The sequence below is a fragment of the Pseudopipra pipra genome, chromosome 6, assembly GCF_036250125.1.
Source record: "Pseudopipra pipra isolate bDixPip1 chromosome 6, bDixPip1.hap1, whole genome shotgun sequence".
NCBI lineage: Eukaryota > Metazoa > Chordata > Aves > Passeriformes > Pipridae > Pseudopipra > Pseudopipra pipra.
In genome coordinates, this window is record NC_087554.1 from 694,425 (window position 1) to 715,230 (window position 20,806).

Below are 20,806 nucleotides of genomic sequence, written 5' to 3' on the forward strand. Positions count from 1 at the left end.
ATAGAGACGGGCGAGCAGAGCGGTGCTGCGCCGTTCCCGGAGTAGCCCGGCAGCCAATGGGGAGGGCGGCCGCGGCGGGCGGTGATTGGCAGGGACGGCGGGGCGCGCGCCGGGTTTAAACAGCGGGGCTCGCGCGCGGCCGTTGGCTCTGAGGCGATAACGGCCATGGCGATGGCGGCGGCGGCGCGCTCTTTGCTGCAGCTGCCCGGCGAGTGCGAGCGGCTCCTGGCCGGGTTCCTGCAGCAGGTGGACAACACCGACCTGGTGTGGCTAGAGGAAATCTACGAGGAGGCGTCCAGGATGTTTGGGAGGTAATAGCAAACACCCCCCCTCCCCCTCAACACACATACACATATCCCGGTTCCTTGCTAGGCCTCGACCGGTACCAGCTGACCCCGCGTCGCTCTCCCCTTCCCTTCCAGCGATTACAGAGAGGAGCTTGAGCTGATGCCCAAGACGCCGTCGCAGAAGAACCGGCAGCGGAGGAGGCGGCGGCGGTCGACGCTGCATGAGGAGGGACAGGAGACGGCCCGGAAGCGGTGAGGGGACGGTGGGAGTGGGGGCCCCGGAGCCCCCCTTGGGGGTGGGCCGCGGGGAGGGGGAGCGTAGAGGCAACCAGAGGGGTCTGGAAAGAGGGGGAACGCGTGGGAGGTTGAACAGACCCCCTGCCAAGGGCTCATGGAGACAATTCCCTACCCGAAGCTGTCCCGAGGGGGTTCCCCTTCTTTGTCCTAAGAGGGTCCCCCCTTATTCGGCCCGCGAGTCCCCCTGGTGTTAAATATCCGGTCAGACCCTGTATCCGGGGTGTTGGCAGCCTTAAGGTCCAAAAGCACTGGAAAACGTTAATTCTCATGAAAAGTGCTGTTATTTGTAACCTGGTTCTGTTTTACATTTCCGGGTTTCTGTCTCCCGTTATCTTTTCTACTTCGAAGTAATTACATCCCTTAATTACTGCCTGCTTTAGCTGCTTCGTGCAGCTCTGTGTATCCTGTTCCCATCCCAGGTGTTTTGGCTCTAATCCCATGTGTGCACAGTAAGGGCTTTGGGCTGTTCCTGGCTCCCATTCCCATCTAATGCACTGTGCCCGTGGCCAGGTTGTCCAGGAGGAGGAAGAGCAGCCTAAAGCCATTGCCTTCTGTACGACGTTCTCAGCGGCTCCAGGACAAACAAAACCTGGAGCTCAGCAGAGCCGAGGCCAAAGGAAGCTCTCCCCCTCAGCGCGTCACACGATCCCGGGCCGCAGCCTCTGTCAGGAGCTCCAAGATGGTCTCTGAGACGCCTCCTGCCCTGCAGGCAGCTGATCAGACTGGCACTGCGGTGCCCCTCCAGAGGAGCACAGCCAGGCCGGCAGAGCTGCTCCCCACGAGCTCAGGGGATGGCTCTCCTGAGGGACATGGCATTCCCAAATCCCTGCTGGTGCCCACAGCCCCTGAGCTAGTGGTTCCCTCTACTTCCGAGGCCCGTGAGGCTGTGCCTGAGCTGCAGGAAAAGACAGCTAATGTCACCATCAACTTGAGCCCAAGGGTGGGGCTGGAGGAGGGGAATGGCCCCACTTGGGAACACGACCGGGCTGAGGAGCCCTCCCAGCCCCTGAGGGACAGCCCAGGCACTCCAACGGGCTCCCGGAGGAGCCGCCGCTCCGTGCGCCGGAGCCTGATGGGCAAAACCTCCCTGAGCCGCAGAACCTCCCTGGCAGAGAAGTATTCCCTGGCCAGCAAGAGGGAGAGCATGGTCCGGAAATCCGTCACCAGGGCAGCAAGCAAGAGGAAGATGGCTCTGCAGGGATCCATGTCCTCCAGCTCTGTAGAGGGTGAGTTTGGGTGCTACCAGGGGGTTTGTATCTCTCCTGCTCTTTGTCTTTATTGCTGAGGAAACCAATGTGCCAGGGCTAGGTATTCCATGTGGGAGTAGCAGCTGAGCTCTCAGGGCTAGATAAGCTGCAATCCCTTGTGGAAGTTCTCCCTGGCTTTCTGGAGCCTCCCATGAGCACCTGAACTCAGGTAACTGTGAATTCAGCCTTGTAAATCACCTGGGAAAACAGCCTCAACGTCTCTATTTCAATTTAACTTTAACCATTACTTATTGCTGGGAGAAGCTGTTAACCCTGGAATCCCAGGGTGGTTTGGGTTGGAAGGACCTTAAAGCCCATCTAGTTCCAACTCCTGCCATGGGCAGGGACATCTTCTACTGGACTAGGTTGCTCCAAGCCCTGTCCAGCCTTGCCTTGGACACTTCCAGGGATGAGGCAGCCACAGCTTCTCTGGGCAGAGGGGATGATGGGCTCTCCCAAAGCCCTGCCTATTTCCTGGAAAGTGAAATTCTCACAAATTCCCTGGTCCTTCACCTCTTCCCAGGATCTGGCTGCTGGTTCTAGAGCTTCTTTGAGAAGAGGAATTTGAGGCTGAACTGTATAGATTAAAAGTCTCCCACCTTTCTACAGTTGGTGACAGATGCAGGTTTGGGGAAGGACTGGCTGATTTAAACATTCTTCCGTGCCATGGAATGGAAGCGTTGGAGTTAGTGCAGGAGGGTAAATGGATGAATGTCATCTCTCCTTTGTATTAAGCTGGAGAGGGGCTCTTCATCAAGAACCGGAGTGACAGGACAAGGGGAAATGGGTTCAAGCTGAAAGAGGGGAAATCAAGGTGGGATATATGGAGGAAATTCTTCCCTGGCACAGGTTGCCCAGAGAAGCCGTGGCTGCCCCATCCCTGGAAGTATCCAAGGCCAGGTTGGACTGGGCTTGGAGGAACCTGAGCTGGTGGAAGGTGTCCCTGCCCATGGCTGAGTGGTGGGACTGGATGATCCTTAAGGTCCCTTCCCACCCAAACCACAGTAGGGTTGTGTGATTCTGTGATTATTCGTGGCAGGTTCTGGCTGTGCCAGAGCTTCCGAGCTCGCTGTGGCAGAGCCAGCTGGAACACTGGCTTGGGAAGCAGCACTCCCCCTGTAAATAACTCTGGCTCTAACTGCTGTTAATGGCCAAGCATGGCCCTGCAGAGGAGCCCGAGGCCAAGCCCAGCCCCCTTAATTCCAGCTCATGGAATATTTCTCTGAACTCATCTATAATTGAAAATGCTGTTTTCCTGCACTGGAATTGCCAGCAGCGTTCCTGCAGTGCCACCTGGGTGTGCTCCGGTGCCCTCCCCTGCCCCAGGGCAGGTCAAACCCCTCTGCAGTGCCTGGAGCAACCCTCATCCCACCAGGTCCTTGGCCTGCACCCAAAACTCACAGCTCAGGTGTGCTTTTTTCCTTTCCCACAGCCTCCAGCTCTACAGACATTCCAGAGGAGGAAGAAACTGTTGTCAAAGCTGGGTGAGAATGCTTTTGGTTATTTATTTATCCTTATAATCCTGCTTGCAGGATTTTTCCCCTGCCACTCTTGGTGTAAAATCCAAGTGGCTTTCCAGTTTCCTTAGTGTTATTAAACACAGCATCTTTTGTCTCTCCTTTTCATCTAGGCCTCCTCCTGGACCCTGCACCCCCTCCAAGGTAAGATCTGAGCAGGGATTAAAAGCATTTGTGTCTGTGTGGATTTGGAAGGAAAATGTGGCTTTTCCTTCTTAACTTCTTGCTAGAGATCATTGTGTGAAAATTCAGTCCCAAATCTCTTGAGATAAAAAAAAACCTTCTTATAGTTCAGGGAAGTTCAGCTCAGCTGGTGTCATGGTTTGCACACTGCTGTTATTTCTGTATTTTTGAAGCTCCTTTTGACCTTTTGGTCAGTCCTGCAGGTAATTCATCGCTTCTTAGTTCAGACAGCCACAGAAATCTGTGAATATTATTCAAGTCAAAACCTTTCCCTCCACAATCCTCACTGATGAGGATGATGATGGTGTCTTGTCCAGAGTAAATGTCAATGCATGCCTTGACTCTGTCAGGTCCTTCTCAGCCCAGGTTCATCAGATCTGTGTCCTCTCTTGGGCTACAGATGTAGCCTGGGCCTGCCCTTGGAAGGAAGCCCCACAGAAGCAATTGGGGAGGATAAAATCTCCATAAATCTTTTTTTTCTTCTCTTCCCAACCTGCTGCTGGCTGGCCAGCACGGGCTGGGGGAGGTAATGCTCGTGCTGCTGGCAGGGAGCAATTCTGGAAGCCACAGCCCATTATCCCAGCAGAGCCTGCTCCGGTGTAAGTGCAGAGACGGAGACCAGCGATGGGTATCCCACAGCAAACAGATAAATCATGGAAACGAGCCATTTGCCTGCTGTCTCTGGGCTCCACATTCATCACTGCTCAGGGAAATGGGCATGCTGGCTCTGGCCAGAGTTCCAGTAGCACAGATTTACAGCTTGGAAGGCTTTTGTCCTTAATAGTTGATGGGCTTGTTGAGTTTAAGCAGCAGAGATGCTCTGTTAATGTCTGTGCTTCTCCTGATGATGCAGCATCCAGGACTTTGCCAAGAGGTGGTTTGGTGTTCCCTGGTAATGCTACTGAGCATGCCTTTGTCAGAATCACCCCATGATCTGAACCAGGAATGGTCTGTCTCCATGTGGAGTTGTCCTGAAACCCCTTTGCTTTTCCCACAGGATTCCCAAAGCCCGCAGATGTCCCTTTCCTCCCACACTATCAGCAAACAGGGGCAGCCACAGGAGCCAAGCAACAGTGGTAATTCCAGTGGGGTTTGGGGCAGGACCTGGGGGAATTTACTGCTTTGGGGAGCTGGAAATCTTGCTGGTTAATTTGAGAGCTCAGTTTGAAAGACTAATTAATGTTTGATGAGGGAGGATTTGCTTCAGACAATTAGCAGCGAGGAAACTCTTTGCTGATGTTATTTCCACCGTGGAAAGCACATGGAGATGGGTGTAATGAGGGTTGTGGGAGGCCCAGTTGAGCCCCATTGCTGAAGCTGTGCAGAACACAGCAGTGCTGGTGTGAGCTGCAGGGCAGGGACAGCTTTGGGCAGCTCTGCTTTCTCTGGAGTTTCTGGGTGGGAATGGTGCTGTATGAGCCAGGTCCTGCTGTGCCCAGCTCGTGGCAGGTGGTTGTGCTGCTCAGCGAGCTGCTACATCCATTCCCTTCTGTCAAACCTGGAGGGGAATTTTGCCTGCTAGAACTCACTGTGTAACTGTTCTCTTCAGAAAACAAGTTGAACAAGAGTGGGGAGACCCTGGACCCACCTCAGAGTGCAAGGTATGTCCATAGGATCGCTGGTTGGAAGTGCCTCAGGGGACTGTGGACCAGTTCAGAGCCGGTTAAATGCTGGAATGTTGTTCACTGGCCTCAGTGTTTGTGACAATGAAACTTCTGCAAATAAGTTCTTCCTGCCTCTGAGATTCTGTGATTTAATTTCTATCTTCTGTTGCATTAGGAATTTTTTATTGGCTAACTGCCTGTGCGTGCACAGTCTTAGAAGGGACCTTAAAGCCCATCTAGTCCCACCCCCTGCTATGGGTAGGGACACCTTCCACTAGACCAGGTTGCTCCAAGCCCTGGCCTTGGACACTTCCAGGGATGGGGCAGCCACAGCTTCTCTGGGCAACCTGTGCCAGGGCCTCACCACAATGGAATCTCTTTTAAGCCGGGATAGTTTATGGCTCTTTCTACCCCTGATGTTGAGACATCAGAAGGACTTTCCAGGCCTGATGGACTGTGCTGTCTCACAGGAGGAAGCCGAGCTACAAGAGAGCCGTGGACGAGCGCTACGACCAGCAGCAGGCAGAGGAGGGAGGGCTGTCTCCTCCCAGGAAGAAGACCCCATCCCCAGTCTTCCCAGCCAGCAAGGTAAGACCCTCGTTACCCTGAAGTACCTCCCCCAGACCCTTAGTTACTGGCTCCTGCTCAGGCTTTGGTGTTCCTCCCGCAGGTCGTGCGCCCGTTCAAGACGTTCCTTCACACTGTACAGAAGAACCAGCTCCTGATGACACCGAGCTCTGTGGGGAGGAGTGGAGTCATAAAATCCTTCATCAGATACAACACCCCTGTCCAGGCTGACCCTAAGGTAAGAGGAAACCCTGCTCTAAGCCAGTACACGATGGTTTGATTAATGCCTAACCTAAAGCACAGACACAAAGGAAACTTTGCAACCCGTTTGGAACTAAGAAGTAACCTGAAGCTGTCTGTTTACACTTAAGTAAGGTCTGGGCTAGTCAGCTTCCTAAAGAATTCCAGTTTGGACTATAAACTCTATTCCTGCAGCATTCCCTTGTGGTAATGCCAAGTGACAGTCAGGGATGAAAACTGGGAACCAAAACTCCAGGGGATTGTGAATGCTGAGGTGTGAAACCTGCACATCCCAGGTCTCCTTGCTAGGACTTGTCTCATGAGAGAGACTGAGCAAATGCCTCTTAAACCCAAACTTCTGAGATCCTCCCAACCTTTGAAGCAGGAGGAAACACAAGGCTGTCCTGGATGTGGGAGCAGTCAGACAGTGTGGCTTATTAATATAATAATTAAATAAATGACACAGACCCGGCTAGCTTCTTGGGGGTTCATGGCCAAATCCGTTTATTCAAATCAAACAACACTTTATATACCCGAGTTCAAAGTGACACATGACTCCCTTGACTAATCACCATGGGGTATCTCACTGCCCATGTGTGTGGGAGTACTTGGGAACTACATCTCCCAGGCTCCTGTCCTGAAACCCGACTCCTCCATCTCCCCTCTTCTTTATTATTATGAGGAAATACAGAATATTGTATGTAACAGTACATTTTAAACTTTGTAAACTCACCACTATGTCACCTTGGTCTCTCAACAAACTTACTTATTTGAACCTTTACCTGTAATCTCTGAGACTTGCCTGACAGAAATTTGTACTTTCACTTCTTAAGGGTTTGTGTGTACTTGGGATAAACAACAACTTTATTAACCTGAGGGTTTTTGCATAACCGGGTAAAACATCGACTCTCACTTCTCCAAGGGCCTGCATGTAGTTGGTAACCAGGAGAAATTCAACTCCATTTCTGGAAAAGGGCCCTTAGAGAACAAGTGTTATGATGCAAGTGTAATTTGTTCAAGGCACGTGAAGCATCTCTGTTGACACACATACATGTTATAGAAAACCAAAAGCTAATACATTCAAAGATACATACACAAGTTACTATCACAATATGTTAACACAACTTAAAATTCAGCATCTCCTGTAAACAATTAGACTAAGTTATCATCATAATAACATAGTATTTAAAACGAATTATCATTATAATATATTAACTACAGCTTGGAACTTAGCATCCTTTGCAAGCAACCAGTTTAAGTTGTCCGTGGTTTCTGGGATGCAATTAATTTTCAGCTTTTGTCCATCCATTTCTGTTAGCTGCTTTTTGCTTTTAGTCACAAAGTTAATAGACATGTTAATAACAATTTAAACAGTCTCAGGTGGGTATCTTAATAACAAAATCGAACTCTTTATCATATTTGCACTTGCAAACACAAAGGCAAGCATTCAGTGGTTCCCATCATTTGTGGATATCACAGGAATCAGAAAAGTTTTCTTCATTCTCACTGAAAGCAGTTTGTCTTGTTTGCTCTGGCGGTTGTCTAGTGTTCTGCTTTTGTGGAGACAAACTCAAAAGGCAATTTTAAAGGTTTTAGACAACAAAGAAAATCTTCCTTCCCCCTCTCCTCGAGACAGGGGCAAAACACCAAGAAAATTCACCTTCTGTGCAATAATGTAAATACATTAATTAACAAGACAGGGAGATGCTTAAGAACCTTTTAAATACCTTATTTGAACTAAATTGTCACAACAACTTCTATTTAGGTGCACTTTAGAATTTAACAACTTTAAGTACCTTAACAAGCTTAACAATTTAAGCAGAGTCACTGGAGAACTACTGAAACTTAGAAACAAAACCTTAAAGTTTTCAGTGTTCTTATCAAAGGTTTCAAGATAACAAAATACATGTTAACTTAGCTTGTGTCTATCTCAGGGGAGCTCACAGCATGACGCAGCCCGGCTCCGCGTGGGCTGCGGCACCGCCACTTCCCTGGCTGCCCAGGCAGGAGCAGTCTGGGAGGGTGGGATTTGAGAGCTGGTTCTAGACAAGGGTGTAGCTTCCTGGATGCACCCAGAGCCGTGGTGGAAGCAGAGAGTGCTCTACTGTTACCCAATAACTCACTGGGGCTAGTTTCCCCCTGCAGGAGAGCTGGGAGGAAGGGAGAAGAGGGCAGGATGCAGGAATTGCTGTTCCTGCACTGAGCAGCCTGATAGCAGAGCTTCCTAGAGCGTTCAGGCTGTGCTGCTCAGAGCCTGGCTGTGCTCCAGGGGGTCAGGGAAGGCTGTTGGGAAGCGGTGCAGGGTCCCGCCTCAGTCTCTCTGGGCTCCTGCTGATGTTGGTGTCAGTACTACAAAGGAGTTAATACGATGAGAAAAGAGTCTTGTGGCTGGGGAGTGCTTCCTCTGCTGCTGTCAGTTCGTGGAATGTTATGTTTTAGGTTTCATTCCAGCACAGGCAGCTTTCCCTCGGGACTTTTTCCGTGTGGGAGCTAAACATAACTAAATAGCAGCAGAGCAATAAGACGTGATTGTTAGTTTTATATTAACCAGTTTGGCTGCTGATAGCACCAAGCTTTTACAACACAGAGCCCAGCATAAGGGAGTCCCTTGGATATTCCCAGTGCTGATCCATGGGTTGGTGCTGAGACCAGGCCTGCTTTGGCGTGGAGTGAGCTGATGTTAGTCCATTTGCTGGGGCTGTAGTGGTGGCTGGATCTCACTGCCCTGGCTGACAGTGCATCTGGGCTGGGTCAGGAAAACAAGGAGAAAAGCTCCCATTTCTGGTTGGCTCCCATTTCTGGCTGGCTGCGTGCTGGAGCAGGCTGGGAGCTCTCAGAGTGGTGGTGGTTCACCACCAGATAGAGCTTTGTGGGAGGCAAAGGCGCCAGCAGGAGCCTGAGGTGTTTCCTGGAGCACCATCTGTCCCTGCGCTCGCCGCAGGAAGCGGGAGCAGTGCCAGGCATTGGCGCTGCTTTGTGGGTCCTTTGCACCAAGAGAAAGCATGGGGCTGGCTGCCTGCAATCCCTGGGGATGCTGCCTGGGCTTCCAGAGATGATGCCTCTGTTTCAGTGTCCCAGCTTCTGCCTGTCATGGTTTGAGATAGCCCCAAAATCCAATTCCCTAGCTCCATCCCCCCTCCCACATCTCAACCTAATGTGAGATGGGTTTTTCCAGACAAAACACACCAGACTCAAAGTGGGGGAAAGGGAATATATTACAATGACTGTACAAATAAATATCATATCACATTATACACACGATCACACACTATCTCTACCATGACATATAGTATTTACAGTGGATCAGGTCTCCTCTCCCCTCCAAATAAAAGTCCAGGAGGGAAAGAAGGACAGATCCCTTCCAGTCTTTGAACAGCAGCATCTTCTGAGGCAGCAGTCTGTCTGTCTTCTCCACATGCAGCAGCTGATAGCTGGCTTTCTGCCAGCACTCACAAGGGAGGTATCAAACTCCCCCGGCCCCATCGCCTCAACCGAGGGGTCTTCCGTGGGCTTCGTAACCCCAGACAAGGTCGTATCACCACGTCATATCACGAAGACACAGGGGGGTCTTCGTGAAGGTCTGGTATCTCTTGCAGGAGACTCAACTCCTTCTTGCAGGGCTTCTGTGCCACTGCCTCTCAGGCTGCCACCGCGGCAGCAGTGCAAGGGGGGGAGCCAAGGTCAACTCCCCCCGCATTCCATTTGGCCGTCCCGGTCCAGTTCCAGGACTCTCTGAGCTTCTCAGCTTCTCTCTCTCTCTAATGCTACATGTCCAAGGCTCCTCTAAAATAGGAGTCCATGTCCCTCTTCTTCAAGAGGGTCTCCAAGGGAGTTTTGGGGGATCTGGTACAGTCTCTTACCCCAAACTCTGTCTCTCTGCTGCTCTCTTCTTCTCCTCCCTTTCCAGGAGTCTTCTCTCCGGTGCTGCATGTTGTTTCTGCTGCTTCTTCAGTTCAGATCTTATCTCTCTGGCTCTCTGCCACCGTTTCTCTGGTCGGTCCCGGCTGCTGTCTGTTGTACCCATGGAGAAAAACGTCTCCCAGCATAACTACAGGCACCTAGCCCAGCTTTATGCTGTTCCAGGTCCCTGCAGCCCCCCAGCCAGGGGCTGGGAGGGGGCCAGAGGCCCCAAGGGGCTTAGAGCCCCTTCCTCGTGGCTCACAACATGGCCACCTCTTCTACAACAACCAAACTACAACTCTTCTCTTCCGGTCTGGTTGTGATATGTTTACATTTCTGCAGGAGCACCCATTGGGCAGAACTTCAAAACTTCTAAGGGTTTCCACCCCTTGGGGTCTACCACTTCTCTTAGCCTCTGGGGAAAACAAGGTCCAAACCACGACATGCCCTTGCTCCCCAACATTCACGCCGCTGCCTTGTTTTCCTTGCATATATCCGTTCGCGACCGGATCACTGCCTGAGCTCTGCTCCAGGGCTGTCACCACCCCGTGTTCCTGCCTGCAGCTCCTTGCTGTCACCTCTGGGCCCTACCCCTGAGCGAGTGAGGTGGGAAGGAGCTCCTTGGGAGGTAGGTACAATCACATTTCAATTCCCCTCAGGAAAAGGAGAGGCAGAAGCTGGAGGCTCTGCAGAAGAAGCAAGAAGCCGAGCAGCTGAGGAGGCAAAGACTGGAGGAAGAGAAGAAACGGCGACTAGAGGAAGCAAAGCTGTGAGTAGACGTGGTCACGCTGCTGTAGGTACCTGTGTCCAGGTGTTTTACCTTGCAGAGCCCATGCAAACAGCAGAAATTCCTGTGGGCAGGGGCAGTGTGTTCTCAGAATTCTCTAGAATGCTGATTCAAAACATAAATTGTCCTTGCCAGCTGCTGCTGCTGCGGCTTCTTTTCTGGGGTCCTCCCTCTCTGACAGAGCTTAAACATGGCTGGTGCTCAAATTACTGTGGAGTTTGGGCCGCTGAGTTTGCTGCTGTGTGCTTTGGCCTTGTGCTGAGCTGTGAGGAGCTCAGCAGCACGGTGAGCTGGGCTGTGTCCTTAGGAAGCGGGAGGAGCGCCTGCGCAAGGTGCTGCAGGCCCGGGAGCGGGCGGAGGAGATGCAGAAGGCAAGGAAGAGGAAGATCGAGCAGAAGATAGCGCTGTTTGACGAGAAGACCGAGAAGGTACGGCCCACACAGAGCTCCTTGAGGTAGCTGGTGCCACACAGTGTGCCTCTTTCAAAAAGGCTGCTTGGATTCTAGAGGTTGAATGAGAGAACAGTTGGAAAAAGAACTTTCCAGAGCCTTGGTGATCCTGAGGGACTGCCTTTCTCTGGCTACAGCAAATGGCAGCTGAACCCCTGTTTTTCCAGAATGATGAATCTAAATGGGCTTTATTAGTGCTCTGGTAGATGGGAGAAGGAAGGATGTGCAGTGGATAAAGGCAGCCTAATGGCCCCGAGGCTTTGTCTGCTGCTTCTCCCAGCTGAGTAATAACTGGAGGGGGGAAAGCAAACATCCTTCCTCCGGAGCCTTCCTCGGATCCCAGACTTCCAGGCAATTTGTGCACTGGCCATAGTGGTCATTTGTCTGCTTTAATTATCCCCAGCTGCCTCTCTGATTGCATGGCTCTGAGGATACATTCCAATGGCTTTGTGGGACTGGATGTGTAAATACCAGGGTGGGATCAGTTCTTCCCCGGGGGATGTAAAACAAGGTTGTTGCCCTAAATGTGACCTTTTAAAAACAGAGCACAGGCCCCTTTGGCTCCTGGGTGCAAAGGAAGGGAGGGTTTGCTGGTGAGAGGGTGGGAGCTCTGAGTCTGTGAGATGTCCTGCAGTGCTGTCCCACCTGAGATCCGGGTCTGTGTGTGCTCCAGGTGAGGGAAGAAAGGCTGGCAGAGGAGAAGATCAAGAAGAGAGTGGCTGCCAGGAAGATGGAGGAAGCGGAGGCCCGGCGCAGACAAGAGGAGGAGGCCAGGAGACAAAAAGCTCTGCAGCAGGTGTGTGGGGCCTGTCCTGTCCCACAGGCAGAACTGGAGAGGGGGATCCACCTGCCTTGGATCCACCTGCCTTGGGCACTGGGAATTCACCCCTGAGATGTTTCCCTGCTGTGTAATGATGGGGATTTGGGCCAAATGAGGGGTTCCTGGTGCTGTCTCCTGGAGCCTGCTCCTGTCAGGTGAGTAATGCCTGCCTGGGCTTACAGGAGGAGGAGGAGGAGCGGCGGCGCAGGGAGCTGCTGCAGAAGAGGAGGGAAGAGGAGCAGGAGCGTGCCCGGAAGATCGCTGAGCAGAGGCAGGCCGAGCAGGAGCGGGAGAGACAGCTGGCTGCAGAGAGAGAACTAGAGAGGAAGAGAGAGCAGGAGCGGATCCAAGCAGAAAAGTAAGGCAAAATCCCCATTTATATATAGAATCATAGAATCATAGAGTCGATTGGGTTGGAAAAGACCTCCGAGATCATCGAGTCCAACCCTTGGTCCAAATCCAGTCCATTTACTAGATCATGGCACTCAGTGCCACGTCCAATCTGCGTTTAAAAATCTCCAGGGATGGTGAATCCACCACCTCTCTGGGCAGCCCATTCCAATGCCTGATTACTCTCTCTGTAAAGAATTTTCTCCTGATATCCAACTTAAATTTCCCCTGGCGGAGCTTAAGCCCGTGCCCCCTTGTCCTATTGCTGAGTGCCTGAGAGAAGAGACCAACCCCCACCTGGCTAGAACTTCCCTTCAGGGAGTTATAGATGGTGATGAGGTCACCTCTGAGCCTCCTCTTCTCCAGGCTAAACAACCCCAGCTCCCTCAGCCTCTCCCCATAGGACTTATGCTCCAGTCCCTTCACCAGCCTTGTTGCTCTTCTCTGGACCCGCTCCAGCACCTCAATATCCTTTCTGAACTGAGGGGCCCAGAACTGAACACAATACTCAAGGTGTGGCCTCACCAACGCAGAGTACAGGGGTAGGATCACTTCCCTGCTCCTGCTGGCCACACTATTTTTGATACAGGACAAGATCCCATTGGCCTTCTTGGCCACCTGGGCACACTGTTGGCTCATGTTGAGCTTCCTGTCAATTAGTACCCCCAGGTCCCTTTCTGCCTGGCTGCTCTTCAGCCACTCTGTGCCCAGCCTGTAGTGCTGCATGGGGTTGTTGTGGCCAAAGTGCAGGACCCGGCACTTGGCTTTATTGAACTTCATCCCATTGGAATCAGCCCATCTCTCCAGTCTATCCAGATCCCTCTGCAGAGCCCTCCTGCCTTCCAGCAGGTCGACACTCCCTCCCAATTTAGTGTCATCAGCAAATTTGCTGATGATACACTCAATCCCCTCATCTAAATCATCTATAAAGATGTTAAACAGGACTGGGCCCAACACTGATCCCTGGGGAACACCACTGGTGACCGGCCGCCAGCTGGATGCAGCTCCATTCACCAGCACTCTCTGGGCCCGGCCCTCCAGCCAGCTCCTAATCCAGGAGAGGGTATACTTGTCCAAGCCATGGGCTACCAGCTTTTCCAGGAGTATATTATGGGAGACAGTGTCAAAGGCCTTGCTGAAGTCTAGATAGACCACATCCACAGCCTTCCCCTCATCCACCAGGTGGGTCACCTGATCGTAAAAAGAGATCAGGTTGGTCAGACAGGACCTGCCCCTCCTAAACCCATGCTGGCTGGGTTTAATCCCTTGTCCATCCTGAAGGTGCTGTGTGATTGCACTCAGGATGATCTGTTCCATAACCCTGCCAGGCACAGAGGTCAGGCTGACAGGCCTATAGTTGCCAGGGTCCTGCTTGCAGCCTTTTTTGTGGATTGGGGTGACATTCGCCAACCTCCAATCATTTGGGACCTTCCCAGAGAGCCAGGACTGTTGGAAGATGATTTGATGATATCAAATTCTGTGCTGGGATTGAAACACAGCTGGAATAGGGGGCAGGAGTGGAAGGCTGGAGCAGCGAAGAGCCACTCTGAGGTGACAGCACAACTCCAAACTGTCATCAGTGCTGAGCTGCCAGGGAGGAATTCTGGGCTCAGGGATATGGGGACTGTGGTGGGGGGTGTCTGAAAAGCTGTGAGGGCGGGGGGGTTGCTTCAGGCAGCCAGGGTGGGACCCTGGTGTTGTTCTGGGAGTTGAGGGCCTGTGCTGTGGTTCTCAGGCTCCGGGAGCAGCAGGAGAGGGCTGCCCGACTGCAGAAGGAAGTGCAGGCTGCTAAGGAGCGGCTCCACAAGGAGATGGAGAAGAAAGAGGTAAGTGCTTGGTTTTGGGGAGGGGGAGAGCCACATGACTGACCTCAGCAGACCTGCTCAGCTGGGATGCTGAGGAGCCGCTTGTGGCACTTCTGAGCTGGAAGTTTGACCTGTTTGGGATGGTTACGGTGCAGTGGGGGGACTTAGCCTCTAAAAATATTGTGTACTAGCCTAGAAAGAGACCAAGATCAGTAGCACAGACTTCTGCAGATGGTCAACTGGTTTCTGGCTTTTATAGCCTGAAGTCAGCAGCAAGCTTTTCAAGGTGGGGGGCCCTGGCTTTATCAGGGAAAGGCAGCTGATGCTCTGACACGGGTGTCCGTGGGTTTGTACCCCTCTGAGGGAAGTGCACCTTGTCCCAAGTGCTCCTCAGCTGCATGAGCTGCAGTTGGGTGCTTAGTTATTTTGCCTGTCACAAAGACAGGCCTGGGTTGGCAGTGTAATCCCTAAGGGTAATTCCATGGGTGTCACTTGGCAGCGGGAGCAGCAGGTGCTGGCGGAGAGGAAGAGGCAGGAGGAAGAGCAGAAGAAATTATCAGAGGAACAAAAGGCCAAAGACAGTGCCCGGGCACCACTCCTGGAGAATAAGGAGGTAACTTGGGGGTGTGTCCTTAGAGGTGACAGCAGAGAACTTCAGTCCCAGCACTGACCTGCTCCTGCCTTGGGCAGTTCCACCCTCTATAATAGGTTCATGAATATTACAGAAATTAGGCTCATTATTGGTGCTCAGTTAGGTGGTGATATCATCTTAACTGTCTTTCATTGTTTACACAGGTGGCTCGTTAAGTGTCTCTGTTTTGGTAATGCCTAGCTCCTGTTTTTCAGCCCAATTTAGAATACCCAAGGACGTTGCTGCTTTCTCACGGCCCTGCTATCTCAGACTTTCTCATGGGCCTAGTCAGACTGCGTCTTATACTTTAGCAGCTCATCCATAGCCTTAGCCAGGTTCATATGTCCTCACATTTCTAACCAATCCTCTACAATTTCCCCCGTTTTTATTTTGTGCCAACAATGCTTTCTTTGTCGTAGTATTTACACGTCTAGTAATACAAGAAAAGGCAACACGAGCTACTACTAAGATTACAATAACTGTCAATATCTATCGTAGGCCTTCCTTAATATAACTTAGAGCCCATTCAGAATAAGGAATCACTATGGTTCAACAGAATCACGTTACACATCTCTAAAATCTTGACACCGGCAGAAAGTATTTTTAAGTTTACACATTCACACATTCATGTAGCTTTTTTCTTTCACACAACATTCAGGTGGCCACCTCAGACACGCTCCTCAATCACACACACATTTTCAAGTGGTCATTGGCTGTGCACTTCTTGTCAGTTTCATAATTCAAAGGAAATTTATGGCATAGCCGCCATCAGCAATCTGCAAATCCTGCATAACTCTCCATGTAAAAGACAAATGCAGCAAGAAAGAACAGAATATTATCTTGGAAATCTTCAACCCTTCTTATAGAGCAATGCTATTTTATCATAAAGGCAGTAAAGCTACTTTTGCAGGGGGCAAGACTATATCCCCTTCTGTCTCATCGTTCCGTCTCCAAATCTTCTACCTGCACCCTGTCCCTGGGGGAAACAGCCAAATTTCATGTAAGAGAAGCAAAATGGCAAACTATAGGAAATTCTTAACAACCTTCTGCAATATGCAAAAGCTAAGCACGGATGTCACGTTATTTCTAATCTTACTTCAAAGGATTTTTCGTCAGTCTCCCCTTCTGTTTTTGAAGAAAACATTTGAGAATGCCATGAGCACACTGCATGCTTAACACCTATTGCTGTAAAAACAATGCAATCTTATTTGATTTATAAGTTGGGATATTGTTAATTTTAAGTTGTTTTTTCCCTTTTCCCCTTTTTCCGTGTTTTACCGTCTTTGCCTCCCCCCACGCTCCTCATTGCCGAAGGACGAAGGAGGGGAAGGAGGGGCTGGGCTCACCCAGAGAGATAGCAGAAGGAACTTAATCACAGGGTCTGCTTAAGAAAAGACAAAAACATAGGAGAGGGAGAGAACAGCTGCAAACAGGCACATTTCAGAGAAGGGGTGATTGGTGTAACGGGGGAAAAAGAGAAACAGCTTTCCCCCTCCCCCGGCTGCACCCCCCAATGTTTTTGCTACCGTCATTAACTCTAGGAAGAGGAGCAACACCAGGGAAAAACCACTCGCTGCAAAGAAGGGAAGGGGAACGCACACCCCCCGGGACCATGGCTGTCAGCAGTGCGGGGGAAACAGAGCCCCCCCGCCGCCCGCCGCGCCCGGGGCCGCCGGCGTGCACGCACTCGGGAGCACCGCTCCGAGCCGGGGCCGCGCAGGCGGCGCGACCACCGCCACTGCCCCGCTGCTCGGCGCCGCCCCGTAGGCACCCGGCACAGGCGGACAGACCCGGCGCCGGCACGGGTTCACTCAACACGGCGGCATAAGCACACAGCGCCGTGAACACAGCCACAAATGCGCAGCGCAGCCCCGCTGCACAGTTCAGATGAAAAGCTGGAAATGTCTTAAGGTGGAACTCAGTCATAGTGTTCGTAAAGTTTATCTCTGGTCTATCAGCAGTACCTTCACACTGCAGCCGTCGTCTCCGATCGTCCTGGATACGCACTGCCGAGGTGCTGGCACCGCGTTCATGTTGGTAGGGCCGCTCCGTTGTCTCCGGCCCCGCTCCGCGATCTCTGGTCCCGCTCCGGCTCCCTTCAACTCCACTCGACTCCCTTTTTACACGATTTCTCCGTATGATGGTATCCAGTAGCATCCTAATGTCCTCAGACTGTGCTTTAATGCCTTTTACTGTTCCAGATAACAATCGCCAAATTGTAAGGAGGGAAGCAGCAACTTTTTCTCCCTTATAGGCAGCAGTAAAGAGTTTATCACTAAGTTCTTTCCAAGTAGAGATAGTAAAGGCAGTTACAGTGTTCGCTTCATATCCCTGGCCCTTACATGAAAGCAGCATCTGCCGCAAAGCCAGTTCGTCTTAACTCCCCGCTTTCCCAGAAAGCATTGGAGCAATGATAGTGCCGCCTGTCCCTTCATTACCTAAAAAACGTGTTACCACGCTTTGTGCAGCCCTTTCCATGAGACTTTGCGGCTTTGTCGGCGGGCCTCCTTCTTCAGGAGTCGTCCCGGGCACCGGGCCCTGGAAGCACGGAACTTAACTCTTTCGCCGTCCGAAATCCCCGAAAGGGAGGTGTCCGGCGGCGGCAAGTTGAGCTCTTTTTCATCCAGCCCTTTCGCCTTCTTGTGCTGCACGGCAAGACCAACCGAAACTCCTACGTCCGACCACGGCTGCGAGAACCCGACTTGGCTCTCGGGAGTCCGACTTGACTCCGAGTCCGACTTGACTCCGACCCAGGAGATCCGACTTGATCCCCTAGGGACCCCCCTCTGGTCCCTGCACACGGGTGCCAATTTGTCGCGATGGAAAGCTCTAGACACCTCAATGTGAGAATCCAGGAACTTCGTTTACTGTAGATTGACAACAGCTTAATATACACTCTATAATAGGTTCATGAATATTACAGAAATTAGGCTCATTATTGGTGCTCAGTTAGGTGGTGATATCATCTTAACTGTCTTTCATTGTTTACACAGGTGGCTCGTTAAGTGTCTCTGTTTTGGTAATGCCTAGCTCCTGTTTTTCAGCCCAATTTAGAATACCCAAGGACGTTGCTGCTTTCTCACGGCCCTGCTATCTCAGACTTTCTCATGGGCCTAGTCAGACTGCGTCTTATACTTTAGCAGCTTATCCATAGCCTTAGCCAGGTTCATATGTCCTCGCATTTCTAACCAATCCTCTACAACAGAGGGAAGAGAAGCAGGAGGGATTGGCCAGGGTTTCTGGCTCTGGGATGAGGCAAGCAGCTATTGGAGCCGTCTGGACTCCTCTTAAATACTGGAAGGACCGCAGGAGCAGAAAAGATGCTGAAAGCGTTTTATTTAGGGTCAATTTTGGGAACCGCCACGAGGTGGCAGCAGAGCCTGTGGAACGGTGTTGGTTTGGCAGGGGAGAAACCTGCGGGTGCACCTCCGTGTCCTCAGCACTGACAACAAACACGTGGCTCTCCCACTCCTTGCAAAACTGAAAATGTCCAGTTGAAAAAACCTAAAATCAGCAGCTGTAGGTTTTCTCCCCCCCCTTGCACTTCCCGGCACTGCTGCTCCCATCAGCACGAACTCGGTTTGGCTGACCTGGTGGTCAGGTTCTCTGCACATCATTTGTCACTTTTATATCATTAATCAAGCCCAGAAGACAGGTTGCAGAGTGTTTAGTGCACGTGACTGCTCCAGTGACATAAAACTTCCATTTAGCCTTTGCTTGACCTGAATGGAGCTGCTGCTCTATTAGGTCTGTTAGATCCATCTCTTGCTGCATGCTTTTGCCAATAATCAGCCTAATTAAACAGGAGAAGGCCATGCACAGCCATAATTGGGTCATAACTTGGGTCAAGCTCTTAGGTGCAAACTGAAGAGCTGCCAGACTCGGGGTTTGCCACGAGGTGACAGAGCAGGAGGTTGGGGACAAGCCAGTCCCAACGTATCTCAGAGCAGGGCAGTGCTGCTGCATCCAACACCTGTGGAATGTGTTTGCCTTCTAGAATTCCCCTGCCTGCACTTCCTACCAGATGACTCCACAGAGCAGGAAGGAACCCAAGCCCGCCATCACAAGCTCAAACGATTATGGGATGGACCTGAACAGCGACGACTCGACGGATGATGAGAACGAGCCCCGCAAGCCCATCCCTGCCTGGGCCACGGGTACGTGTGGGGGGATGTCTGTCTGGAAACCCCAACACCCTCGTGGCAGGCCTGCCTCAGCAGGCTGTGGAACCTGGTGTTGGGTTTTGCTCAGCTCCTGCTACCTGGGTTAGTACCCCCCATGGCAAGGGATTGGAACTGGATGAGTTTTAAAGTCTGTTCCAACCCCAACCATTCCACGATTCTATGTGGGATGCAGAGTCAGGGGCTCCTCCAGCTCTTGGGGATCTTGTCACAACTTATTTGGTGACAAATACTCTGATAAGATGCCTTGGAGCAGTGAGAGACAAGCCAAGAGGGGACACGCCGCGGGCAGCAGCCCACACGGCCATCCCAATTAACAACATTAACGCAAACCCCACCCATTCCCACAGGGAATCAGCTCAGCCAGGCTGTGATCCGGCAGTACTACAACCCCCCTGACGTGGATGCGCTGTTTGGGCCCATCCCCACCCCCAAGCTGGAGGACATCTTCTATAAGAGCAAGCCCCGCTACTTCAAGCGCACCAGCTCGGCCGTGTGGCACTCGCCGCCCACCGCGGGGGCCAAGCCGGGCCTGGGGCTGCCCTGCGGCCTCAAGAAGCCCTGAAGTGAGCTCAGGTGTGCAGCAGGTAGGATTTCCTGTCTCCAGGTGCGGAAAGGAGTCACTGTTCACTTGAAATGTTTAGGTTTTAGTGTGTAATAAATGGCAGCTCTTCCTGGGTTCCTGCGCCTCGGTTGGCGTGGCTGGTTTCTGTCAGGCCAAGCTACAAAGTGCTGCCTAGGGAATTGCCTCTCTCTTACTCTCAGCTTGGAGCTGGCACGGACTCGGACTTTTAGTGGGCGATGGACATCACCTGAAGCTGTGGGATCCCCCCTCTCAGTGGAGCAGGCCTGGCAGTACCTGCCAGCAGTTGTACTTCCGTGCTGGCCTCGAGGCCAGTGACAATCAGGGACCATTGCACACACCTGGGCACATCTGGCCTGCTCCACTGCTCTTCTCAGGAAGGTGTTCCCAGATGTTGCTCTTCATCTCCTGCAATCCCAAAAGGATTTGTTACTCCCTTTCCCACCTGTGTGCTCATGTCCATCAGCCAGGCCGAGGCTGACATTGGCACAGCTCGAGCTGGAACACACTGAGGGTCTCACCTTCCTTCAGCTGCAGAGAGACATGACTCCAGATGTGACCATGTCCCCAAGGACCCCCAAGTGCTCTGGGCCTTGTTAGGGGAAACTGTCCAAAGGTTCTGGCAGTTTTGTTTCTCATTGAAATTCCACCTCTGTGTCCAGATGGGATTGAGAGGATGTTTAACCCTGATCCCTTGGCTGTGGTTCAGTATCAGCTGGTTGTGTCTCTTGGCCTGTTTAGCACTTCCTGTTCAGTCAGTCACTGTCAAACGGACTCTGGCCAACCCAAACCAAAATTCCAGCTCAGCATTCCCATTCCCTGTAAAACCCACGTAAGGACTGTGCCCTGTGTGAGGGGCCCTCAGCCTGTCCACGTGCCCATCTGTGTGTCTGTATCCAATGCTCTGTTCGCCAGCAAATGTGCTCAAAACTATGGTTGTTTTTATATGTTAATATGTTGGTGTCTGTGCTTTTGGGGCTGCCTTGTAAATCCAGGTCTGCCTATCGGTGTCTGTATCCATGAGGTGCCTTTGTGCTTCCATGGCTGCTCTGTGGATCCAGGTCTGTATCTGTGTGACCACAATTTCTTGTCCAAAAGCTGCTGACCTGACCAAATGTTGTTGAATAAAGTGACTTCGGTCTCCAGCTCTGGGCTCCTCGCAGCTTTTTGTGAGAAATGGGAGGGTTTGAGGCCTGTCTCTTTGGGTTGCTTTGTGCTTGAGGCAGGAAATGTCCTGTTAGGGAAGAACTTCCCAACTCTGGTGGAAAATCTGTGTCCATGGGTGTTCCCCAGCACTTTGTAGCAACCACAGAGAGTT

General features: G+C 51.7%; 1 protein-coding gene across 3 annotated transcripts; it reads left to right on the forward strand.

The window, feature by feature from the left end:
• The first annotated feature begins 150 nt into the window (after nt 1-150).
• On the forward strand, nt 151-20,633 carry INCENP (inner centromere protein). 3 transcript variants are annotated; one of them, XM_064659817.1, is made up of 17 exons: nt 151-311; nt 423-539; nt 1,095-1,810; nt 3,264-3,315; nt 3,462-3,492; nt 4,529-4,607; nt 5,081-5,132; nt 5,606-5,723; nt 5,806-5,940; nt 10,502-10,611; nt 10,937-11,057; nt 11,752-11,874; nt 12,081-12,256; nt 14,024-14,114; nt 14,593-14,706; nt 18,722-18,881; nt 19,256-20,633. In XM_064659817.1, the coding sequence occupies exons 1-17, from the start codon at nt 166-168 to the stop codon at nt 19,468-19,470; spliced, it is 2,556 nt and encodes an 851-aa protein (XP_064515887.1). In that variant the 5' UTR covers nt 151-165; the 3' UTR covers nt 19,471-20,633. The 3 variants fall into 3 exon arrangements, with proteins under 3 accessions (XP_064515887.1, XP_064515888.1, XP_064515889.1); XM_064659818.1 differs by having other exon boundaries at nt 4,529-4,604; XM_064659819.1 differs by lacking the exon at nt 5,806-5,940.
• The last annotated feature ends 173 nt before the right edge of the window (nt 20,634-20,806 follow it).